The 27,357-nt window shown below is 41.5% G+C and overlaps 1 protein-coding gene across 5 annotated transcripts in view; it reads right to left on the bottom strand.

The window, feature by feature from the left end:
- Positions 1–27,357, bottom strand: part of CADPS2 (calcium dependent secretion activator 2) — a 369,911-nt gene that overhangs the window by 271,943 nt on the left and 70,611 nt on the right. For all 5 annotated transcript variants that reach the window (XM_070947809.1, XM_070947812.1, XM_070947808.1 and 2 more), the window contains exon 2: positions 26,474–26,587. In XM_070947809.1, coding sequence (XP_070803910.1) covers positions 26,474–26,587 — 114 coding nt within the window. The remainder of the gene's footprint in view (positions 1–26,473; positions 26,588–27,357) is intronic.

Genomic DNA, 27,357 nt, shown 5'->3' with positions numbered 1-27,357 from the left:
TTCACCTTCTGGGATCACCAACACACCCATCATCTTCTTGGAAGGCAGGTTCTCTTCAAATAAAGCTGGATGATAGATCTCTGACATGGCCCACTTCCCCCAATGAAGTGTTAGATTCATATAATACACAGATGGGCTTGCAGCTTGGGAATCCGGTACACCAAACATTAGGGAGAAACCCAAGGCCAATTTCCAGCAAAGTGAGATTTTTCTTCTGCAGTGATTAAAAGGCTTCATTTCTCCTTCTACCTTTTGCAAGTAGCCAGAATATTTCCTTTTTAAAAAATGATGCTTTCTTCAAAGTGTAGAGGCTTAGATAAGTAACATTTCTTGTCCTGGTATATTTGGAGGAGAGATTATTTGTGGGATCAGCCAATCCTTTCAACTGCCATGTCAAGTGATGCACTTCCTAGTATCATAAACTAACATAAACAATGGCCTAGCTAATTTGAATACTGCAAGCTTATTGGCTAAAATTTTAAAATTTACCAAAGCTTTGGCTCTTAAGGCCAGTACTATAATTATTTGACTGATTTCATAACTTCATTTTAATTTTCTAGCTGCCTGAACTATTAAAAATTGAATGTTAAGTCACTGGACACTAAATATGCTGCATTTTCTACATTTATTTCACGTTCTAAATGTTTACAGGTGACACCACCTATTGATTTTCATGCCTGAGGATAATCACTATGAAGAGGATTGCAATGCAATTGTGATGGAATGTAGTCTGGATTTTCAGGAAGGAGGCAACTAGTTTGTGTGAGAGAAAGAGAATGAAGACAGCTCTTCCCTCATAGTCCCCAGAGTATATCCTTCATGTAGGTATAGTCTGCCTCAGTTTGACAATATTTTGTTTATAGGTGTGGAACCAGTGGTGAAATTCAAATATTTTTGCTACCGGTTCTGTGGGTGTGGTGTAGCTTGGTGGGCGTGGCTTGGTGGGCATGGCAGGGGAAGGATACTGCAAAATCCCCATTCCCTCCCACTCTGGGGCCAGCCAGAGATGGTATTTGCCGGTTCTCCGAACTACACAAAATTTCCAGTACCGGTTCTCCAGAACCTGTCAGAACCTGCTGAATTTCACCCCTGCGTGGAACAATAAAGAAACCTGATTAGAATTCCTTTGTGTGTTCCTAGGAGTACTTCATTTGTACCCCAAATCTAAGCAAAATTTCTTAAATAGACACCTGAGGCTTAGATATTACTGTACTATCAGAGTATTTATTCACTTTCTAACTAGCTACAGTTTTGGACGAATAGCAGTTAAAGACATGACTAAGCTGAAAGACTCTTTTTTTTTAATTGAAAAAGTTTTACAAGTACAAATTTTCCCATTCCCCCCCCCTTTCCCTCCATAACCCTCCCTAGCCCTCCCCTCCTCCCATTACTTCCCCAAGGTGAAATCCAAATCCAAATCATATTATATCATCATACTTTACTGCACATCTATTCTACCCCCTGTGTACTATACATTTCTAGATGACATTGAACTATTCTACCCCCTGTATACTATACATTTCTACACAACATTCAACTAAAAGCTATTTGGTACTTCCTAGTTTGATATTTATTCTGCACATAATCTATCCATTTCTTCCACTCCCGTGCATAGGTCTCTTGAGTCCGGTCTTTTAAGTATGCTGATATCTTCGCCATTTCTGCAAAACTGGCCACCTTCAAAGTCCATTCTTCAATAGTAGGCATAACATCCCTTTTCCAATATTGACCAATCAGTAACCTAGCTGCTGTCACCATATACAATATCAATTTTGTTTCACCCATTGAAAAGTCCTTAACTATGCCCAATAAAAACAATTGAGGAGAAAATTGGAGTTTTTTCTTCAAAACATTTTGCATAACCCACCAAATTTTTATCCAGAAAGCCTTCACTTTCTTGCAAGTCCACCATATATGATAATATGTAGCATCTAAACAATCACATCTCCAGCATTTTGGTTGAACATTAGGATACATACACGACAATTTCTTAGGCTCTAGATGCCACCTATAAAACATTTTGTAAAAATTTTCCCTCAAATTCTGTGACTGCGTAAATTTAACATTCTGAACCCATATTTTTTCCCACGTTTCCATCATAACTGGTTCTGCAAAGTTTTGCGCCCATTTAATCATACAATCTTTAACCAATTCACTTTTTGAATCTCTTTCTAACAAAATGTTATAAACCCTCTTGATATGCATTGGGCCTTTCTCTTTTATCTGTCTTACCAATTCTTCTTCATGCAACATTAAACCAGTTTTTTGATCTTCTCTTCATCTCAATTGAAGTTGATTATACTGTAACCAAGTTAAATTAATCCCTTCTTCCAACAGTGTATTTAGTGTCTTTAGTTGCCATCTGCCCCCATCATTAAAAAGTACTTCTTTATATAACCCCCCTCCCGAGTGACTTTATATTTGTATTCCTTATAATATGACCAAGATCCAACCACAACGGTATTTTATAATCCCATTTGAACTGGTGCTTCTTCCATACTCTCATCAAGGAGTTTTTAAATATATGGCTGTTGAATACTTTATCCACTTTATTTTCCTAGAACAAATATGCATGCCAACCAAGTTCAAGATCATGACTTTCTATATTCAGTATTCCATTCTTTGTCCTTCCAAACCAATCACTTGCTTGTGTCAACGCTGCTGCTTCATAATACAGCCGTAGGTTTGGAAGTTTAAGGCCACCCCTTTCACGAACATCTTGCATAATTTTCAGTTTAACTCTCGGCTTTTTCTCATTCCAAACAAACTTATTCATTCCTTTTTGCCATTCCATCAGCTGTTTATCACTTTTAAGCACCGGAATCATTTGAAACAAAGATAAAAATCTAGGTAGAACATTCATTTTAACTGCTGCTATTCTTTCAAGTAAGGACAACTGCAGTTTTTTCCAAGTTTCCATATCCTTTCGCCACAACACCTCATAATTATTTTGAAACAGTTTTATATTTGAATCTGCAACTTGGACTCCTAGATATCTCACCTTTGGTACTATTTCAAAGCCTGCCTTCCTTTCAAGTTCCTTCTTTTGATCTTCTGTCATGTTTTTAACTATCATCTTGGTTTTTTTCTGATTCAGTCTAAATCCTGATACCATGACATATTCTTCTATAATGTCTTTCATCTGGATTATTGATTCCATCGGCCGTGTTAGGGTAACAACCAGATCGTCTGCAAATGCCCTTCTTCTGTAATCCTCTTGCCTTATAACTATTCCATTCAAAGTACTCGAGTCCCGTATTGTGTTCAACAAGACTTCTAGAGTTAAGATAAACAATAATGGGGATAACGGACAACCTTGTCTTGTACCTTTTTCTATACTGAAGTTTGTAGTTAAGCTTCCATTAATAATAATTTGTGCTGTTTGCTCTTTATTTTATTTTTTTTTATTTTTAATTTGATTTATATGCCGCCCTTCTCCGAAGACTCAGGGCGGCTTACAATGTGCTCAGCAATAGGTCTTGATAGATTGCTGAAACCGCCTGCACAAACTGATCCCCAAAATCCATCTTTCTTAAAGTCTTTAATAGAAAGTTCCAATTCACTCGATCAAAGACCTTCTCCGCATCCAAAAACACCAGCACTGCAGAGATCTGTTTATTCTTCTCAAGATATTCCAATAAATCTATAATTTGCCTCACATTATCCTTCATGTATCTGCCTTCTATAAATCCTGCTTGATCATGATGAATCACCTCTTGGATAACTGGCATTAATCTGTTGGCTAATACTTTTGCAAAAAATTTATAATCCGTATTCAGGAGAGATATTGGTCTAAAATTTTCCGGTTTTGTAGAACCTACTTCCTCTTTCGGTATCAATGAAACAAAAGCTGCTTTCCATGAAGGGGGTATTTTACCCCCTTGTTGTATGCTACAAAATAAGTCTTTAAGATGTTCAATCATTTCTACTTGTAAAGTTTTATAATACACCGCAGTTAATCCATCCGTCCCTGGAGCTTTAGCTGTTTTCAGTTGTTTAATAGCCACAACAATCTCCTCAGCTGTTATTGGTTGACTGGTTCTTTCCTTTTGATCACTAGAAATTTTCGTAACTCTCCTTTCTTCTAGATATTTATTTATAAGTTCATTCTGCATATCATCTTTGGCATATAGTTTGGTATAATAATTTAAGAAGGCTTCTTTGATTAGTCTTTGTTGAAAAACTTCCTTCCCTCCATACTCAATACTGCCAAGAGTCCGAGTACTCTGCTGCTTCCTCAGTGTGTAAGCCAACCACCTGCCCGGTTCATTAGCGTTGCAAAATGTATTATGTTTTGCAAATTGTAAATTAGTTGCTGCTTGTTCCGCTATGAGCATTTGAAATTGATCTTTTAAAAGTTTTATAATTCCTTGTAGTTTTTCATCTGTTGGATTTTTTATGAGAAACTGTTCTTTTTTCTTTATCTCTCCTTCCAGTTCTAATCTTTTCCTTTGTCGATTTGATTTATGTTTAGAATTCATGTAGATCAGTACCCTCCGCATATACGCCTTACTCGCGTCCCAAACAATTTCAATAGGGGTACCCTTGTTCAAATTCATTTCAAAAAATTCCTTCATTTGTTTTTTGAGTTCATTTACATTCTTTTCATATCTAAACAAATTTTCATTTACTCTCCACGATCTTCTCTCATTCTTTCCCATTTCTATTTCTATCCATACCGGGCTATGGTCAGTTAAAGTCCTCGGAAATATCTTTGTTTTCTTTGTTTTTAGAAGTAAATCAGACGTAAGTAGAATAAAATCAATCCTAGAGAAGGATCTATGTCTATCTGAGAAAAAAGTAAAGTCCAGTTCTTTTGGGTTATGCACTCTCCATATATCTTTCAATTCCAAATCTTCTTTCTTATCAAAAAAGATCTGTGGTAATTTAACACATGACTTTGCCAAACTCTTTTTATCTTTTTTGGGATCTATTACTCCATTCCAATCTCCCATAAGTAAAATAGATCTATAGTCCCATTGTAATATTTTAGAGTACAATATTTTGTAAAAATTTTCTTGTTGCTGATTAGGAGCGTAAATTCCAATCACCAAAATTGGATCATTATATGTATAAAGTTCAATTACTATATATCTTCCACAATCATCTGCTTCTATAATTTTAGCTGGCAAACTTTTATTTATATAAATCACTACACCATTCTTTTTCTCCAGATTTGAGGCTATAAACTGTGCTCCTAATCTAGAATTTATCAAATATTTTTGATCTTGTATTCTAATATGAGTTTCTTGTAAACAAATAACATCATTATTAAATTGTCTCAGATAATGAAATATTTTCCTTCTTTTCTGAGGTGAGTTCAATCCATTCACATTCCAAGTTAAAAACTTAATTGTCATTTGTAGTCTCCTGAAGCGTTAAGAGCATTTGCTGAAGTTTCTGTTCCAAACTGGTAGTCTTTGGCTTAGCTCCTCCCATAGCTTCGGATTTTTGTGTTTTACCATTAGCTCCCTTCTTATCTTGTAGTGGCTTAGACCTCTGCTGTTGTTGTTTCTCTAGAATTTGTTTATAAGCCGCTCGAGTTATACGCTGATCTTTAGCTTTATACAACATCAACTCGAGATCCACTGCCACTTCTCTTGTATTTTTGGGTGGTCCACCTATAGCCTCTAAAGGAAGATCCAGCAACGTTTCATCCAAAAAAAACCCTGTTGCTCCTTGAGTTTCCATTGCCTCCACCTCCATCTGTTTCCGCTGCTCTTTAAGCTCTTGTTCAAATTGCTTCTCTTTATCGCCCTGCTCTGTGCCTATCACTGAGGATGTATGTGGAGATGTTGCACCAGTTTTAAAAACATTGAAGTAAAATTCTTCCGCTTTTTCAACAGTATTTAATCGATATCTCTCCCCTTGATACCTCAATATTATGCCAACTGGAGTGTCCCAAATGAATTTGTTGTTTCTTTAATTCAGTCACCAAAAATCCAAAATCCTTTCTATCTCTTAGCATCTTAGGCGGCAACTCTTTGTAAATCCCAATCTCCCTTCCATCCACTTGAATAGTAGAAACAAAAGACTTTTGCAAGATATCATTTCTTATTCTTCTATCTGTAAAGTAGATCACCACATCTCTAGGCAATTGCCTTTCCCTTGCCACCCATCTTGCACAAAATCTCCTCGGGGTTAGCTTTTAGCATCACAGCCAGAGCATCAGCACAAACCCTTCTCAAGTCCTTTCTGTTGTTTTCTTTTATTCCTCTCAATCTTACAGCAAACTCCATGAATCTAAATTGCATCATTGTCACTTCATTTTCAATCCTTTGCATTTTATTGTCAACATTAGAAATTTTATTTTATAATCAGCTTCCTTCATTTTAGATTCTACTTCTGAACTAAGTTCTTCCACTTTTTTATCAATTTGAACAACTACTTCTGACAAGCCAGTCACAACTGTCAATATGTCACACTTCATCTTGTCATACTTTTCTTGAACCACCTCCTTAATTTCCTGTTGAGATTTTTCAAATTTCTGGTCCAAAACTTCATTTTGATTCATCAGAGCCACAGCAATAAATTCCTTCAAATCTTTAAAACCAGTCTCCTGTGCTTGGCTCTGAGTCTGCAAACTTAATAGCTGCTCTTGTGACTTATGAGTGGGGGAGCCCCCCCCTGCAGCTTTAGTGGCTGGCTTTGTCTGCTTTGAAGCCATTCTGCCACGCAGTCTGATTCTTTCTAAGAAGGAAGTCTTCCCTCCCTTTTCACCACAGAATCCTCTCAGAAATTTCCCCAGCTTTGATCAAGTCTCTAAGAGAGAAGGAACAGATCAAAATCACTTAAAAAAAAAACTTTTCCCTTTTCTTCTAGCCAGCGCTGTTGCTTTAAATACTTTGTAGCATATTAAAACACTCAGGCAAATCCACTTTCACTTTCAGCTTTTTTCCTACCGCTGAAGCCGGACGCCATTTTAGCAAACTTTCACTTTTTCTCCGTTCTTAAATTCAATAACAGGGCTAATACAAATACTTGCAGTTTTAAGTTTCAAGTCCAGATTCCACCCTGTTTATTTTTAATAATTCTCTTGGATTTCGCTGGTTATGTTGGTCGCGTCATCTGGCTCTGCTGGATGCAGAGTTGTCCCCGGAGTCCGGAGCCTCGGTGAGCTGGATAGGGAGCCTCACCCTGCTTCCTCCCCAGAAGCAAATAAGACAATCTGGGGGCTTCGCACGGGGCTCTACTTTATCTCGCCGGCTCTCCTCACGTTTCCTCAGGAACATGGAGTTTTTCAAGCCGCCTCTCAGCTGTAGAAGCGGCTCTTTATGGGCGGTGGGGCTGGCGGTCTTAAAGAGACCGTCTAGCGACGACGACGGCGCCAACCGGAAGCATCAGCTGAAAGACTCTTGATTTTCATTTCCTATCCATATCATTTTAATGCATAAATTTTAATTGCTTAATAATTGGAGGGTTAAAATGGCAAACTGGCAGATGACGTTAAAACTAGGGCTACCAATCTAGGCTGCAGTTTTCTTTAGATTTCAGTTTCTGTATAATTTTGCTGCCATCTAGTAATTGTCTGAATTGTTGTAGACCTGCACTGAATATAGAGGATAACCTTGATGGAGAGAGCTGTTGCCAAAGTTGAATGAGGCTTGAGCCTGGACTAAAAACATGTTTATGAAAATGATTCAGACATGAAGATAAGGAAGAAGGGAAGCACTTTAAAATTTGTAAATTTCTGTTACTTCAACCCTATAATAAAAGTAGTATTGGTAATTCATAACTTTGGGTTCCTAGTCTGGTCTTGTCTTGAAGGACTGACTCATTCACCCTTTGCAAGATTCCGTGACTAAAGCTGTCCTAATAAAAGTAGCTTTAGGTCTATGCACACAAACCCCCAAAATTCAATGCGTGTGGGGAGCCCCTTGCATGCACCTGGTCCCCGCGCATGCACGACAGAGACCCAAAGACCAGCTGGTCGGTGGGAGGCATGTGCACATGCACAATGGAGCTGAACTGGGGTGACGGCTTGCATGCCATCAGAGAGGGGACGTTGGTCTTACCGTGATACGTTCCTTCTCGTAGTGTAAAATGGGAGGTGCCAGTCTGGGTATTCCTTGCTCTAGCTCTATGTCCTGAGCTGAAAAGTTCTGAAGATCCGCCTCCCTGGTGACGTCTCTTCAGTTTTGCCAGCGAAGCGAAAGCGAATGGTACGCAGTTCAAGCCAATGTACGCAGACTGAAAGATAGAAACAACATGCTCCACCAAGGGAGCCGGTCCAGGCAGCCTCAAGCAGGGTGGGGCTGGCACCTCCCATTTTACACTACGAGAAGGAACGTATCACGGTAAGACCAACGTCCCTTCTCCATAGTGTAGAAATGGGAGGTGCCAGTCTGGGATATACCAAAGACTGACCAGCCCTAAGGGAGGGAGCTGTCCTGGGCCGACGACCCCGGATCTTCATGAACCCGCTGCAGAACCCTTCTCCCAAAGGCCGCCTCCGCCGAAGCGAAGGAGTCAAGTCTATAGTGACGGATGAAGGGAGTGGGAGAAGTCCATGTGGCCGCCCTACAAATGTCTTCCACTGATGCCTGAGTAGACCAGGCCGCAGTCGTGGCAGCACTGCGGGTGGAGTGGGCCGTTATCCCTGAAGGCACCGGGAGAGCCTGAAGCTCATATGCAGATGAGATGCACGTCCTAATCCAGCGTCCCACCGTGGAGGAGGTCACCCTGTGGCCAAGAGTCGACGGCTGAAAAGAGACAAAGAGAGCCTCCGTCTTCCGGAAAGAAGAGGTTCTAAAAATGTAAATACGGAGGGCCCTCTTCACATCCAAGGTGTGCCAGCTCTGCTCCAAGGCGTGCCGAGGCCGAGAACAGAAGTCTGGCAGGATCAACTCCTGTGCTCGGTGGAACAATGAGTTGACCTTAGGAAGGAAGGCAGGGTCCAGCCGCAGAACCACCCTGTTGGGATGAAAAATACAGAGGTCTTTCCGCACCGATAAAGCCGCCAACTCTGAGATCCGTCGGGCAGACGTGACGGCCACAAGGAAAGCAACCTTACACGAAAGGAGGCGGAGACTAGTCTCCCTCAACGGTTCGAAAGGTGTCTTAGTCAAAGCCTGAAGAACCTTAGCGAGATCCCAAGTGGGATAACGGTGAAGGGGCGGCGGTCTTAAATTAGTCGCCCCACGCAGAAAGATCTTTACCCTCGGATGGTTAGCAAGGGAGCCCCACCTCCCAAATGTCAAGACAGTGCCTAGCGCAGCCACCTGTCGCCGTAGAGTGTTAGTGGAAAGTCCCATGTCCAACCCGTCCTGCAGGAACTCCAGCACCTCCACCACCGATGCTGAAGTCGGGCTCAACTGTCTGGAGGCACACCACCCGGCAAACCTGTTCCACGTTGCCTCATATATTCGCGTGGTGGAGGGCCGCCTGGCCGCCTGCATAGTCCTGATGACCCTGGTCGGAAAGTTCTCCCGTCTCAAGAGGCCCCGCTCAACCTCCAAGCGGCTAACTGCAGTCTCTGTGGGTCCGGATGCTGAACCGGGCCCTGGCTGAGCGCGACTCTGTCCGGGGGAATCCGCCAGGGAGTGGCGACCGACAGGTCGACCAGGTCGGCGAACCAAGGGCGTCTGGGCCAATAAGGAGCCACTAAAACCAGTTCCGCCCCCTCCAGTATCAACTTCCGAATGACGGCCGGGACCAGGGGTAGGGGAGGGAATGCGTAAAGGAGGCCCCTGGGCCACGGGGTCCGCAGAGCGTCCACCCCCGCCGCTCCTGGGGCAGGAAACCGGGAGAAGAAAAGGTGGAGTTGTGCGTTCGCTGGGGAGGCGAAGAGGTCCACTACCGGGCGGCTGAACCGGTCGACTATCTCCGCAAACAAGTTGGGATGGAGCCTCCACTCCGAGGGATCCACAATGGCTCGGCTCAGCCAGTTGGCTTCTACGTTGTCCGTCCCTGCGATGTAGTCCGCCGTCAGGGACAAAAGGTGAGTCTCTGCCCAAAGACAGAGGGTCTCCGCCTCTCGCATTAGAGGCCCGGAACGAGTTCCCCCTTGCCTGTTGATATGGGCTTTCGTCGTCGTATTGTCTGTGAGAAGAAGCACATGCTGCCCCCTCACCTGCGGTAGAAAGGTCTGAAGAGACAGACGGGCAGCCCGGAGCTCCAACCAATTGATCTGATGGAATAGATCCTGGCAGGACCAGCGGCCCTGGGCCACCTGAGACCCGCAATGGCCCCCCCCAGCCCGTCAGACTGGCATCCGACGTTACTATCACCCTGCGGGGTTCCCTGAAGAAGCACCCCTTCCGGATGGCCCCCGACGTCCACCAGGTCAGGGATCGTAGGACCCGTGGGGGAACCTGAACCCTCATCTTGGATGAGCTCGTTCCTGCCTTCTGAAAGGGGAGCAAGAACCACTGTAGTGGTCTCGCATGGAACCTGGCCCAGGGAACTATGTTCATACAAGAAATCATTTTCCCCAACAATTGGGATAGCTGGGCTACCTGAACTGTCTGGGATCCCTGAATGGACTGAATCAGCGCCCTGATACTGTCCTGTCTGTCCGGGGACAAGAAGACCTGCCCCGCTATCGTGTCTATCAGGGCCCCCAGGTGAACTAACCTTGTAGACGGTACGAGATGACACTTTGCCAGATTCACCGAGAACCCGTGGTCCCTCAATACCTGTATTGTCGTGGCCAAGTCCTGTTCCGCTCGCCGCTGGGAGGACCCTTGAATGAGCAGATCGTCGAGGTAACACTGAATTCTGATGGGAAGAGACCTGAGATACGCCGCCAAGGCAGAGAGAATCTTGGTAAACGTCCGGGGGGCGGAGGCCAGCCCGAACGGCAGGGCAAGATATTGAAAGTGACGGCCTGAATAGCAAAACCTCAGGTATTGACGATGCTCCGGCCGAATTGGGATGTGGAGGTAGGCTTCGGTCAAATCTATGGAGGCTAGGAAGTCTCCCTCCCTGATCCCGGCTAAAATGGAATGCAGGGAGTGCATTTTGAACCTCCTGTAAACGATAAACTCGTTGAGGCCCTTCAAATTTAGAATTGCCCTCCACCCTCCCGAGGCCTTTGGGATGACAAATAGGATGGAATAGAACCCTCGCCCCCACTGCCCCCGTGGAACCGGCTGGATGGCCCGGATATCCAGCAAATGCTGGATAGCCGATTCCATGAGTTCCCGCCTGAGCGGGTCTCCAGAAACGGGGCAGTGGAGGAAACGCCTCGGAGGGGATGAAAGGAATTCGAGGGAGAGCCCTGCTCTTACTGTCTCCCTCACCCAATTGTCTGTAGTGAGGTCGTCCCAGCGGTCTGCAAACAGGCCGAGCCTGCCCCCAAGAGGATCCAGTGACGGATAGTCACTTAGATCTCCTGGCCCCTCTGCCACCGGAGCCCCTAAAGGGCTTGTTGGATGACTGTTGGCGACCCCGGGAAAAGGCTGATCTATCTGCCTGATAATTAGGTCTGGAGGAGTGAAAGGGCCGTTGCTGACGGGGAAAGCTTGGCCCAGCTCCCCCCTGGCGGAAGGAGGGCCGCCTATAGTAAGGGGATGAACGGAAATCCGTTCGCCTGCTCTGGGACGGGAGTACCTTCCTTTTATCCCTAGTCTCGATAAGTAGGGGATCTAAAGCTTGTCCAAAAAGAAACCCCCCTTCAAAGGGAGCGGAAGCCAACTTCCACTTGTTCTTCCCGTCCATACGCCAATGGCGTAGCCATAGCATACGTCTAGCGGTGACAGACGAAGCCATGGCCCTGGCAGAGAACCTGGCAGCTGCTAAGGTAGCGTCCGCCGTGTATTCAGCTGCAGCCAGAATCTTAGAAAGGTCTTGGTGGGCCCGAACATCATCTGGTGCCAAATGGCCTTGTAGCTGGCGAAGCCATCTGACCGACGCTCTGGTGAGAAAGGATGCTGCCGAGGAAGCTCTTACAGCCCAGGCGTCCGCCTGGTGCGCACGACGAAGTGCCGTCTCCTCTCGCCTATCTTCTGCCTTTAAGGCGTCCTCTGCATCAGGTGGTAAAACAGAAGAAGAGGTGAGAGCCGCCACCGGAGTGTCCACCTTTGGAACCTCCAGCAAGTTGATCATGTCCGCATCCACCGTAAACAACTGGTTGTCCAGCCCTGAGGCCCTGGAGGGAAGAGCTGGAGTCGCCCACTGTCTACGGATCATGTCCAGAAACATTCCCGGGATAGGAATAGTATCTGCCTCCACCGCCTGTTCTGTGAAAAGATAATCATCCTGCTCTCCAGCACCCAGGGTACCAGAGAGTGCTGGGTCAGGACCCAATCGAGCAGTGGCCCTGGCCTTAATCAGAAGTGGTTTCAAAAGGGCTGGATTAAATAAACCTTTGAAAGCGGGCCTGGATGGTTGGATCTGATCCCCATCCGAAATCTCTCCCTCCTCCAGATAATCTTCTGCATAGTCAACAGGTTCAGAAGGGGAAGGAGAGACCTGTCCAAGGTAATCCTCAGAAGGGGCAAGATATCCCTGGGACTCCACCTCAGGTCTAAGGGCATACATTTGGGCAAACATCTGTGACTGAAGCTGCATCCCTTCTGCAATGCCCTGCCTAATAGCCTGCTCCACCCAAGACTTCATGGAATTCTGAACCTCCTGCTCCCCCCCTTCATCCTGGCGAAGGCCAGCCGCTGTGGGGGTATAGGTGGCTTCAGGGCGTTTGTTGGTACCAGAAGGCCCTGGACATTGCTGGGGCTCGGCCTGCAATTCTGGAGACCATGCCCTGGATGGCCCAGCCAAGGTAGGAGAATGGACAGTCTGAGGGACAGAATCTTCCACAGGCTGAACTGATGGCTGAAGCGCAGGCACAGTGGCTTGAGGGGGATCAGCAGCCATATTAATGGCAGCGGCCTTTGCAAATTCTCTGTCCAAAGCACGGTGCCTAACTTGAGCTGACTTTTCCTCAGCCTTGGAACGCCCGGGGCGAGCTCTAGCCTTGGCCTTAATTTTATTGGCTGCAGCAAGGCTGGCAGTTCGTGGCCTAGAGGCCCTACCCCTATCAGGTAGAGGTGACCAGGAGCCCTCAGCAGAGAAAGATGGTTGCCTGTCAGCATCCCCCATGATGGTAAGTCAGATGGCAGTCACAGGAAACCAAATTCCAAAGACTCTGCAAAAAACAAAAAAAACAAAAATACAAAATGGCTCCCAGGTCTCAAAATGGCCGCTCCTCAACTGCCCAGTTCAAAGAAAGGCTCTCTCTATAATCAGAAGCAATACCAGATCAGGCCGCCAAGCAAACCCGCAGATAAAGTTGCGCTGGTCAGAAATCCACTCTCTCCTCTGCCTCCCAAGGAAAGAAAAAAACACCAGCTCTGTATTCAAAGGTTGCCAGGGGATCACAGCCGGCTGGACTAATTCGCGCCAAAAAATGCGCGGGGACGAAGGCCGCCGCGACTTACAGGCCGCCATTGCCCGCCAGGGAGTAGCGTGGCCCAGCGCCCGGCCCACACTCCTCAGCCAAGGCACCTTCTTCCAAACCACCAGCCAATTCCGGCTGGTGCGGCTGCAGCAAATAGAGAAGGCCTCAAACCGGCAAATAAGGCCCAAAAATGCCGCTCCGCCTCCCAGCTGACGAGCGGTGATCAAAGGGAGGCCGCGGCCCTTCAAAATGGCGCGCGCGGCTCCCGCGGCTGTCTGTGAAGCCTGAGAGGCTTCCGAAGAATTTTTGGAGGGACCGGGGCGAAAGCCAGCCGGCTAGCCCCTCACAGCCGCCCACACGATAAGGGAGATTGAGGGGAGAACAACAGCCACCCCCCCCACGCTCAATCCAAAACCGGAGAGCTTCCCTTTAAACAGTACCTGCAAGCAACGAGGAGAAAGCAGCTTCCAAAATAAAAAGAAAGTAAAAAGAAAGAAAATCCAGGGAAAAAAGAAATTATTTAAACTGGCTCAAAGCTCAGGAGCTAAAACTTTGCAACCATGAGCTGTGCTGAGCTGAAAAAAACTGAAGAGACGTCACCAGGGAGGCGGATCTTCAGAACTTTTCAGCTCAGGACATAGAGCTAGAGCAAGGAATACCCAGACTGGCACCTCCCATTTCTACACTATGGAGAAGGTGCTGTATGCCACCTCTGGCACGCATGCCATAGGTTCGCCATCACGATTTTAGGCTTTTATGTGTGAGGTCTCCTTGTTATATTATTGTGAACTGTTGCTGTTCTCTTTTTCTTTGAAAACCACATCAACTGTAGGAACTACCTCAAATCATTCAACAACAATAATAGTGATCTTAACCCAATATTACAAGTATTATTAAGAGGAAGACTGAGAAAGATGATAAAATAGCGGATGGAGAGCCAGTTTGGTGTAGTGATTAAGGTAGTGGTCTAGAAATCAGGAGACTAAATTTAGGCATGAAAGCCAGCTGAATGGAAAAGATTAACAAACATTTGGGCTACAGATTAATCCCTTCAGAGTTTGTAAATTTGTTTATGAAAGCTTGACATCTTAATTATATATCAAGCTTGATATAATGTTAATAGCCATCCAGACAAATATTATTTATATTACATCTTCTTTTATGAGCCATTAACATTTAGCAAAATATTAAATATTTAGCAGCTCAATGGTTTGTACAAACTAAAATTATAATTTAAATATTTTGTCTTCATGTAAGAATTTTCTACAGATTATACTGGTAACAATAAGCTTTGTGACGGAGAGAGGGGGAGGGAGGGAGGAAGAAAATGACAGAGAGAAAGGAAAGAAGAAAAAGGCATTTAAAACTGAGAGTACCAATAAGGCACTGCCAAAAAAAACCCCAAAACAGATTAGTAAATCAGACTACTCCAGGGTGAAATGTACTTACCTTCCCTACTGGTTCGGAAGCGCGCGCAGACGCACTCCGCCCATGCGCACGCATCATGTGCAATTTTGGACCCTCTGCACATGCACAAAGTCTTCTGCGCATGCGCAGAAAGTCAAAAACAGGTTACTTCCTGGTTAAAACCAGGAAGTAATGACGTCCAGGCGGGTGGGTGGAGCTTCACTCTGCTGCTTCTACCGGTTCTCCAAACCACGCACCACCACCACTACCGGTTTGCCCGAACCGGTAGCATTTCACCCCTGGACTATTCTGTTTTTTATTTGAGATTTACTAATTAGCAAGGTTGTAATTCATGACTACATTTGGATCTGTAAATTCTATTTACCAAACACCTGATTTATGACAAACTAGACTGGGGGAAAAAAGTCATTATCATTCCAGAAGAAGGCAATACCAGACCACTTCCATATTGCTGGCAAGAAAATTTCATGGATATATCCATGAGGTCACTAATAGTTAAACTTAACTTGAAGAGATGTAAACTTTACTTTTGCTGACACTGATGATAAATATCTAACAACCACAGGTTCTATGCTAGGATACGTACTCTTTTAAAGCAGACCAAGATTAAATGTACATGCAAATCATGTTTTCTTTTTTTTTCTTTTTTCTTTTTTAAAAAATCATGTTTTCTAATTGATGTTGGACATACTTATGTTTGGTAGTTACTTCTCAAGGTGAGTTTTATCCCAGATCAAAGCAATCGGTTCTCAAAGGGCATAACAGACTGAAACTACAGATTGAAAGAATGGAATCAAAATGAAGCATGTAATCAGTCAGATGGACTCATTTTTGCAGTCACCCAACAGTGATCTCACTGAGGCAGAGATAAAAGAAATTGGACTCTCCTGAGATAATAGTACAGTAGCAAGTCAGAATGTGATACTCCCTTGCAAGAAATTGATCAATTTTTCCAACTCTATAAGGGGTAATGGTTCCTATTATTACAGAGGAGAAAACCAAAATACCTAAACAAATCTAAGTTATTATTTTACTCTTTTATGATGCATTAAAATAAAACACTTACAGGGTTGAATTCCATGGGGACCGCTATCTTGTAATCTCACACTACAGCTCTTAGATTAAAAGATAAAACATTTAGAACTCCAAATTTGCCAGGATGAATTGGAACTCCAATGCCTCTTCCTAGAAATCAATTAGTTAGGATTCCCCAGTAACCCTATCAGACTTTTAATGCTTATTTGAAAAAAAGGGGGCAGGGTTTTTTAATTAAAGAAAATATATTCTAATTACATAACCAATACACTAAATAAATTGGGAAAAGCTATAAGTAGAGGCAAAAGCATCTAAGTACCTTAGAAATGCTAAGCTTTCAAGAATAAATACATGCTACTAGACTGTTTTAGACTGCTCTCTCAATTAGTCACAACTCAAGCTGAAGAGCATCAAAAATTATCTTTCTATCAGCCCTTCAGTTTGTTCTAAACCTGTTTTTCCTTTTTGTTTTTTGGGGGATTTTTGTAGAAGAAATATCAAGCGATTCAGAACTTTCAAAAATAGATCTGGTTCTGCAGGGTGACAAATATATTTTTTCTAACACCAGAGCTCACCAGTAATACCCAGTTCCTCCCGTTTCGTCCTTTGTGCATAATGTGCTCTGAATGTCAATACTTAGGGTTGACCTTCCATTTTTCAAGTCATAGACATATTATAAATATTAAGATTTGAAAGAATACCCCCCTAAGATAATAGTTATAATGTCACCATGAGTAGTGATGAGTAGAGCACAAGTTTTTATATCCAAATCTGGTTCCAGAAAGGTATTAGTAATATCTAATACAAAGCATTATTTCAGTTACAATACACTGCAAAACGATATAAGCTTATGGAATACAGAACAACTGTATGTTTTTTAACATTAACAAAACATTCAGAAAAGTTGCAGACCTATGCTAATAGTAAACAGGGTGGCTGACCAAGATGGTCTAAACTGCAATATAATGCAAATGTTATTCTGCGTATGTAACTCTGTAGAAATATCCTTTCAATAAGACTGTTAATTTTCAACCATGTAGCAGGTAATAGTTAATGAAATATTGATTACATACACAAGTGATTAATACACTTATTAGAACAATTACCACATTTTATTCTAGAAAGCCTTAAAAGCATACTTTTCTCTGGAATTTCTCCTCCCTAGCTACTTTGATTGTTCCTTGCTCTGCAGAGAAAAGGAACGTATTCTAAGTACTGCTTAAATTTTATTACTACTTCTTTAGAAAGTTACCTTTGAAGAAGGCTCCCCAGCACGGATGACAGGGTGCCTTTTTCTTTGAGAGGTGGCAATTGTCGCTTTAATGGACTCTTCTGACATTGTGCACAGTACTAATCAGCAGTTTTGGGGTCTCATTGGCAGGGATGTTGTCAACCTATTTCGTCCTTGCAACAGCCCACAACTTCGTGCTGTTATAAATGTCATCCATTCACTTTCACTTCGAATCTTACCAACAATGCTAAAGACAGATCTTTCTGTTTCTTTCGGTCACTATTCAATGGCTGATAAGGAACAAATGAACATTAAGAAGTAGTGAAACATCAGAACTTGGCCATGCCTGCACTTGAGAAATGGAGAGATGACATGAATGGGATTCTTGAAAACAGTAGGGGGAAAAATAAGAAGGAAAATGGACAAGCAGTCTTCTATTTTGGAATATTAACTTTTAATAAGAACGTTAGTGATGATAAAAAAATTGCCAAAAAACCTGTGACTGCTTCAGGCAGCATTAGGAGTCAAAAACTGACTTGAAGACACAACTGCATGCATGTACACACACAACTATAGTCCAATTTATTCTGCCAATGTAAGTCTAGCTGAGTGTACAACAAGATGATACAATATCACCTATCCTTTTCTCAGTCTGCCTTGAAGAAGTATTTCGCAAACTAGACTGGGCAAAAGATGGAATAAAAAATCAACGGTGCATATTTAAATCACTTAAGTTTTGCAGATAATGTTGTTCTCTTCTCACAAGATCCAGAAGAGACATAAGAGCTGCACGAAGCAGGAGAACCATTTAGCTTAAAAATAAACTTGAAAAAGAGCCAGGTTATGTTTAATAAATTCACTAAAGAAATATGTTTTGTATATATCTGGAGAAGAACTAGACATAGTAGACAACTACATATACTTTGACCAATGGATCCCAATGGAAGATGATACAATAAAGGAAATTGAACGGTGTGTTAAATGTGGTTGGGAGGCATTCGGCAAGCTAAGCGTAATTTTCAAGAACAATCTCTCCTATGCCTGAAGAGAAAAGTTTTTGGTCAGTTGTGCTACCTACTCTAACGCATGCCGGTGAACCTCACAATCGATACAAAAGCTATGAGTGGTGCAAAGAGCCATGGAAAGATACATGCTCAGGATTACAAGACAAGATAGAAAAACCTGTACATGGATTAGAGAACAAATGATACGATATCATCAAGAGAGCAAAAGAACTGAAATGGAAATGGGCTGGTCACATAGCAAGAAGAACATGGCAGGTGGATCAAGGCAGTCATAGAATGGATCCCACTTGATAAAAAAAATTGGGTACCGGGTTCATACTATCACATATGGTGGACATACCCAAAGGCAAAAAAATACTGGACAAAAATACACACGATTGGAAAAAAATAGTAAAGCGACACATAGATTTAAAGCCAGAAATATTTCTGTTGGGTATTCTACCAGCAAAATATAATAAATGGAATACGTATTTAATTTTACATGTGTTAACTGCAGCTAGAATTGTGTTTGCACAACAATGGAAAAATGAAGAGATCCCTACAGATGAAAATGTTATTAAAAAATATTTAATAAATATTTAATTTAATTTTTTAATATTTAATATTTATTTAATAATTTAGGAAAAGGATGTTATGTTATATCAATATATGTAAAAGATTTGAATTAAGAGATATATGTATGGGGGAGGAGGAAATGGATAGATTATGAGCTGAATAGATGAAATTGCTAAATTAGGATTTATTATATAATTTTACAGTTGAATGTTGCTTTGAAATGTATAGTATAAGGGGGATATAATAATATTCTTAGAAAGAAAGGGTCAGCATATGGGGGGTGGAGCAAAAAGGATGGTAAAGTATTATATAATCTGTTATTAATTTGGGTTTTATTCTGGAGAAGCCACAGGGGGAGGGGAGGGGGAGGGGGGGTTAGGGAGGAGGGTGGGAAAGGGGGGAAAATCTGTATTTGAAAAACTTTTTCAATAAAAAAAATATATAATGTGCAGAAATGGATAGGCTAACATTTAAAATTAAGGAGAAGGAAGAAACTGAATACTTTTTAACATGGGATTTGTTCTATCAATGGCTAACTAGTAGAAACAGAAGTTAGAAACTTAAAAGCACAAGGAAATGATTGACTACATTGAAGATTTATTAAAATTGATAAGCAAATATTATGTGATTATCATTGTTATGAATATTATCATCATTATTACTATTTTTCAAAAACAACTATACTCAGACAACACACTGTTCATATAGACATTGAATTTTTATGTTTAATATTAAAAAAAATAATAAAAATTATATAACAATAAAAAGCATCCAGGAAAGGAATCTTATTGCTTAGCGCATTGTAAGCCGCCCTGAGTCTCCGGAGAAGGGCGGCATATAAATCAAATTAAAAACAAAACAAAACAAAACAAAAACAAGATGGCTTGACGATATCAGCAGGTATTGTGGGCCCAATTGGCAAAAGAAAGCTCAGGACTGTTTTGGTTGGAAACACAGAAGAGGCTTTCAACCTGCAGTGGATAGACAATGGATAAAATGATGATGATGATGATGAAGTGTAGTTGCTGATATGAACTTTCTTTAGCTGAGTCTTGTTCAACAAGCTGATTAGTAGGCAAATATTTATTTATTGAAGACTGCTTCTAACACATTTATTGAAGACTGCTTCTACATCAAATATAGTTTGGATGTTTAGCAGTTAAAACTGTTTTATAGAGATACAGGTAATCCTCAACTTACAACAATTCACTTAGTGACCGTTCAAAGTTACAATTGCACTGAAAAAAGTGACTTGACCGTTTTTCACAATTATGACTGTTGCAGCATCCCTGCGATCATGTGATTAAAATTCAGACACTTGGTAATTGACTCATATTTATGACGGTTGTAGTGTCCCGGGGTCATGTGATCACCTTTTTGCAATCTTCTGACAAGCAAAGTCAATGGAAAAGCTAGATTCACTTAACAACCATGTTGTTAACTTCACAACTACACTGATTCACTTAACAACTATGGCAAGAAATGTTGTAAAATGGGGTAAAATTTACTTAACAAATGTCTTGCTTACCAACAGAAATTTTTGGCTCAACTGTGGTCATAAATCGAGGACTACCTGTAGTTTACAGTCTAACTGAATTAATGGAGCCACAAATAATCATATTATTGATAACGTAATGCACAATGTTATACCACTTGCAGTATATCTCAAATATCAAGATCCATTATAGAAACTAAAGCAATGTAAGGAAAATCTTCCACTAAAGGTGATTCTTGGCAGCTTCCCAAAAAATTAAGAACAAAATACTATAAAAATATTTACTGTTCAGAGTATAGAGGCTCGTAATGATGGCTCCTGTTAAGAGGTTTTTTTAAAAAAAAAAAAATTAAAGCAATAAAAATAATGACTCTATGATAAATATCTAGTACTTGCAAAGATATTTAGCAGAATATATGGTATAGTCTTAACTGCTGTTTTGCTTCCTAAGCCTTTAATACTATGTAGTCTTCATACAATAAAAGTGAAATAGCATAAAATGGCTACTGGTCACAGCACCTGAAAGCAAGTCTGGGAAAACAGAATGCATTTCAATTATACAACCTACTTTAAATATGTCTGGAAGAAAGCAGTCTTACAGTGTAATAGAAGCAAGCAAATGGAAACTTCACATTAAAACATTAACAAACAACAAAAACTTGGCACAAAGTCAAACTTCTAATGTGCAGTTATCCAATCTTATCCCAAGCTTGGGTCTTCAAAGTTTTACAGAAGGACAGGGGGATAGAGGTCTCCGAAAGTTGGAGGGCGGGGGCAGAGTGTGCCATAGGACTGCCATGGAAAAGGCACACTTCCTAGCTCCCATCAGATGGCAATATTTAAGAGAGAGGTCTAGGAGCATCTGAACTGATAGGACAGGTAACTGTCCTTAGGGAAAAGCAGTCCTGCAGATAGTCTGAATGTTCCCCCTAAACCTAAATATTCTGCCTATCCTAAATGTTCCCCATATCAAAGTAGAATTCCATGCTACTTCTGATCCAAATCAACTCTGTATTTTCACTGTTTGATAATTTATTAATGGCTGTTATGGTTAAAGGTCAGCCTTTTGACAAACTCATGAAGAGTCCCATTTGCTGAGAGATGCTACCAGCAATAGTAAATATGTTCAACACCATCCCAGGAGTCTTTGCTTATATATTAATCATGTGCAAAGCTACTCTGTCTCCTTGAAGAAATAAAGCCACTCCAAAGAAAAGAGAGTATAAAGATTTTGTCAGCTGCCATAATAAAAGGATCTTCTGCAAAGTATGAAGGACAAAGAAAGAGAGAAAATGTATACAATATGGAATTAAACATCCTTTCCCCCTCAAAGTAGCTTTTTTCTAAAAGGAAAAGCAAAAAGGCAGACTTTATTAAGCATGCTGATGGGAAACATTTAATTAAAAAAAAGCAATTCATATGAACCTACCAGATATACATATTTAAAAGACAATAAAACATTTTATATATTGATACATACATACATACATACATACATACATACATACATACATACATACATATATATATATATATATATATATATATATATATATATATATATTTAATATTGTAACTTGTGGTGGTGGGCGGCAAACCCATTTTAATGTTGTTACCTTGTGGAGATGGGTGGCAAACAAATTTAATAAAATAATCACATCACACTCATGTCAGAAGCACCGAGGCGCTTCTAGGTTAAAAGGATTAGCCGGTGACACTGCCATTGCTCAGGGGATGCCCAGTTGAGGGATCCTTTCATGTCCCTGGCATGAGCTGGAGCAAATGATGGGAGCTCACCCTGCCCTATGGGTCTCAAACACAGGCTTGCTACTTGTCAAGCCAGGGTCCTAACCATGCTGGACTGGACCATGAGCTTGTATTTGCTAAAGTAAAATATCCAATTTGTAAATTAAAGATTTTGGTGCCCATAGCAAACCAGGCAGTGTGACCAACTCCTGAAGGAAGCAGTTATTTCAGAGTAAACAAAATTGCTTCAGACTTTGTGACATCCAGTGTAATCTGAGGAAGCCATTAATTTATTAAGCCATGATGTTTTAAGGACTGTCTCAATCAAAAGGAAACAAACCGAATCCTCTGTTCCAGATTGAATTTATTTTTTAATCAATCCCTTTCTTGTTCAGTGAGGTCTTAATGTTACCTCCAAAGGGGAATATGAAATAATAAGAACATTTGTTTTGACAGTTACAACTGTTTCTTTAGATTCTAAAGAGAATACTAACCTGTAAAAGAATCTGATTTCCCACACTACCCTTCAGTGAAGTGCCACCATAAAAAATGTAAATTGAATAAAGCTTTGTTACCACTCTCGGCCTCCAGTCTCCTACCAGTAAATATCACTGCTGTCACTACAGACTATTCAGAGAAGGTAATTTGTTTTCCATTGGAGGCTTATTAAAAAAATCACATTCAATCATCTCCCTAGATTGTATAAATTAAACCCTTCTGTATCATTATTTCTGTTTGGCTTTTATCCACAGACACATCAACTTATTTTCTTATTTGTCATGCTTCCCTATTTGGTATTTAGGAAACAATATTTTAAGTGGTTAATTTCAAGTTTGTTTTCTGGCATCTCTAATTCCAAAAGGAAAAAAGGTAAACATTTCTTTTCCCTGTTCAGTTGTTTCTGACTCTAGAGACATCTCATAACCTTCATTTCCATTTCCTAGCTGAGGGAGCCACCATTGTCCGAAGACACTTCTTTGGTCATGTGGCCAGTATGACTATACGGCAAGGCGCACCGAACACTGTTACCTTCCTATTGAAGTGGTATGTATTTATCTGTACTTGCATTTACATGCTTTCAAATTGCTAGGTTGGCAAGAGCTGGGGCAATGGGGCGCTCATCCCATCATGCAGCATTTGGGTCTCGAACCCAGGCTGTCAGCTTTCCAGATGACAAACTCAGCATCTTTAACTGCTGAGCCTAACCCTTTCTCATTTCAAATATGGAAATAATTACTACATTACCAGCAGTGGTGGGTTGCTACCGGTTCGCCTCAGTTCGGGCGAACTGGTAGCAGCAGCGGTGGGAGGCTCCGCCCACCCATCCGAACATCATCAAATACGATCTACGCATGCGCAGAAGTATGGGCGAACTAGTAGCAAAGGTAAGTGAAACCGACCCCTGATTACCAGATGTACATATCTGTCAGCCTGACAAACTGAAAACTCTATTTTGGGGGTAGGGTTGGAAAGTTTATGAAAGCAAAGCAAAAATAATTAAATACTTTGCCTTGCTTTCATAAACTTCTCAGTCCCAACCAACATGGGTAGAAAAATACATTACCTACTTGGAAGATTCAAGTATTCAGGTACTATTGATTGACTGGGATGATTTTTATTCTCTCACAAACTTTAGGTCAGCCATTTGATATTGCCATTTATTGTGTGCAATAACATTCTCTAAGGAAGGTAAGAAAAGTGTTCAGGCTCTCCTGTGACCTTCATTCTCAGGATGAATTTTAATCACAGTCTTGCTACTATAGTTCTAATCCAGCACTAAGAACAAAGATGCAGAACCAAGAAATATCTACACATGCTCATCCTACTTTCCTGTTTCCTTTCCTCATCTGTTCCTCTTGTTGAAAGTGTAGCAAACATATCCCTAGTATTCTGAACGTTAGATCCAGCTATTTTAAAGCATTAATCCCAGCACCTGCTCAAGGGGCTCATTCCTTGAACACTATAATAAAGGGCCAAAGCACTAGGAAACAAAAGGGTAAAACACATCTTTGAAGAAAGATGTAAACCAAAATAAAATGTGAAAGATAAAAGGTTCTATATGTCTTTCATAACCGTACAATTTACTAACAGCTAGAATACATCAACTGGCATAACTCCTCTGATCCAATGTGCAAGTCTCCATGCCAGATTTTCAATAATTTGTTAAAAGTCTAAGTAGAATAATGCCTGTCTATATATTAAAATTGTCTCACATTTTCTCATATGAAAAAACAAGTGTTGAAGCTTTGTGTTCATTTTAATGAATGAATGATTTCCAAACTGAATATGTCCATCTCTCTCATCTCTAGGGAGTTGTTCTAGCTATCAGACATGAAGAAGACAGACCAAAGCTATATAATCTTCACACATGGACAAACTATGGAGAAAAGTGATGAGCACAGGATTCATAGGGCAGGGCTTCTGCTAAACCCCAAATTTAGAAACAAGGATAGTTCTTCAGAGAACACTGATTTCATGAAGAAGTCTGTGTCCCATTACAAAATAACTGGAAAAAAATTGGATAGGAAATGTATATTTTGTTTTTTTCCACTTTACAGGGTTAATCCTGTAAGGAATTTTTGTTTCCTAGCCTAATTTTTAGTGACCTGCTTACATAAACTGCCTCTTCTTTAACCCTCATTACATTTTGGCAGTATGCCTACACTTACTGTCGCTTCCGATTCCAGAGCTTCTCGGAGGTTTTTTTTTTTTTTTGCTTGACTTTCTTAAAGGGGAAGGGTTGGTTTAAGCTTTTTACACCACTGTTAGGAGGAAATACTCCCCTGTTGGAGTTCTTCCAGCCAGGGTGCAATGATCAGCACTTTGAAGAAATAATTGAATAACGAAGCAGAAGCTTTTAATGACAAGGAACCAAGATGAGTGACATTCAGCAAGATTTATTTGCTAGCTAGAAAGATTGACATTCAAACATGAGTTTACATACCCTTTCTGACATTTGGTCTAAAACTGTTTTTTGGTGAAGTTTAATTCTGTGCTTGGTGATGTTTAATTTTGTGTTTAGTGATGAGATAATTTTCCCTATTCAGCTTTGTTTGGAAGGAAAAATGTTAATCTCTGTTCCTGAAAAGAAGCAGCTTCAGAAATCTGACTAGTTCCTGTGTCTATTTGTTCTGGTAATTGGTTTAACAAGCAACAGATACTCTGTTTGTTCCTTTGCTTCATTCTGGAGAGCTTAAATGACCTCTCTGCTAAAGGGTTTCACTTTATGAGCAAGAATTAGCTGCTGACAGTTATTATTGTATTTTAACTATTTTAATTCCTCAAGGTGCTCTGGCACCCTGTCTGATTTGCAACTCCAGTTTGTAGGTATTTCTAATCTAATGATTGGTATTTAGGGTAGCTTTTTGCAAGTAAAGCAGCTTTTTGTATTTTTGCACAGGTAATCCTTGACTTACAACAGTTACAATGGCACTGAAAAAAGTGACTTATGAGTGTTTTTCACACTTATGATCATTGCAGCAAACTGTCATTAGGGCAAAGAAGAAATGCCACATGACCACCTGGCCACACCCACTCAGTCACATGAAGCACTGCAGTTGTGAAATGAGTAACATGGTTGTTAAGAATGCTGCAACAGGCATAAATGATGAGCAATCATAAGTGCGAGGACTGGTCAAAAGTGTGAGGACCTGTCAGAAATCACTTTTTTCAGCCCTCTGGGTAGTGACTGGGTAGGCGTGGCTAGCTGGTCATGTGACCGGGTGGCCATGGCTATGTGCATAGGGACTACTCAGAGGGCTGAAAAAGTTATTTTTGACTAGTCCTCGCACTTTTGACCAGTCCTCGCACTTACCACTGTCCTCACATTTTACGTTTTGTGCCCTATTTTGTCACCGTGGTGAAGAGAAGCAGTTGTGAAATGAGTGACACGGTTGTTAAGAATGCTGCAACGGGCATAAATGTGAGGATGGTCATAAGTGTGAGGACCAGTCAAAAGTGCGAGGACCAGTCAGAAATGACTTTTCAGCCCTCTGAGTAGTCCCTATGCACATAGCCATGCCCACCCGGTCACATGACCACTAAGCCACGCCCACCTGGTCACATGACACAAAGTCACACACACCCCGCAAATAAGCCACACCCACAGAACCAGTTGTTAAAAAACTGAGTCCCACCACTGGTTTCTCACAATCAATATTGGGTTGGGATACAGGCATGTAAAAAAGCAATGCTATCTGTGGCTCCTTCACATTACCACAACTTCCCATATATCTACATTAGCTGCACATGTTAGATTCTAACAGTTAGAATAACAAAAGGAGAATGTTGCTAACTGATAACTCTAGGAATAATTCCTTATTCTTTTTTTCAATAATTGAAACAACCTTTGATATATATCGTAGATAATGACTTCATTCCAAAAGTTTGGACAAACACATATCAGCCTAATACTAGAAGCAGTGAGATTGTTTAGTCCAAATATTAAAAGAGAATCCTTGTTTTAAGAAAACAGCCCTGATTCACTGTTTTTAATTTAAAAACATTATTTAAAATGTTTTCACTAGGTACAGTAGTTAATATAAAGGCTCATGTAAAATGAACACACACATGAGTGCGCCCGCACACAAAAATACACTAGAGAAAAAGGTTTTACTTACTTCATAGTAACTTCGAACTGCATTGCAAAAAGCTTCATCAGCCACAATCTGTGTCTCTCCATTTAGAAATGCCTGGAACCGCTCTTTCACCACTTGTAGTTGCTGTTTATTCAGCTGAAAGAAGAAGAATATTGTTAGCAAATTCACACATTTCTCTTTATTTTATTTATAAAATGTATTGCCTTGTCCCCCATGTCTGGGCGGCTTACAGCTAAAACATAAAAAGTTTAAACCAAATATTAAAACCAAAGACACATGGGGAGAGCGGGGGTGGATTGGGGAGGGAGGTGGGATCTATTATTACTCAATCAACCACCTCCACTGCACTGTTCCCCCACTGGGGTCTCAAGCCAACAGGCATGTCTTTAGGCCCTCATGAAAACATAGGAGGGTTGGGCCCAACCTCACATGGGGGGGGGGCAAGATGTTCAAGACGGAGTAACACCAGAAAAGGGCCTCCTCCTGGACTCTACCAGCAAAAATAATTAAGCTGATGGGTCCTGCAGCATGCTGGACCTAGTGGTACGAGCCAATCCCAGTGGGGTGAGATGATCCCTCAAGTAACCTGAGCCCATGCCATGAGGGACTTTAAAGGTGATCACAAACACCTTGAATTGCACCCGGAAGCAGAGTGGTAACCAATGCCGCTCGCAGAGCAGTGGTGTTACAGGGGCCATTCTTGGAGCCCCCCAAACTACCCAAGCTGCTACACTCTGCACCAGCTGTAGCTTTTGAATGCTTTTCAAGGTAGTCCCATGTAGAGTGCATTACAGTAATACAGTTATGAAATGACTAGGGACTGAACAACTGAGCACAGGGAATCCTGGTCCAGGAAAGGCTGCAATTGGCACATAACACAAAGTTGTACAAAGGCTCTCTTCGCC

The sequence above is a fragment of the Pituophis catenifer genome, unplaced genomic scaffold (genome assembly GCF_029215685.1).
Source record: "Pituophis catenifer annectens isolate HBS135680 unplaced genomic scaffold, rPitCat1.0.hap2 SCAF_7, whole genome shotgun sequence".
In the NCBI taxonomy this organism is placed as follows: Eukaryota; Metazoa; Chordata; class Lepidosauria; order Squamata; family Colubridae; genus Pituophis; species Pituophis catenifer.
Note: the sequence above shows the minus strand (reverse complement) of the source record. Positions and strands in the feature narration are given on the sequence as shown.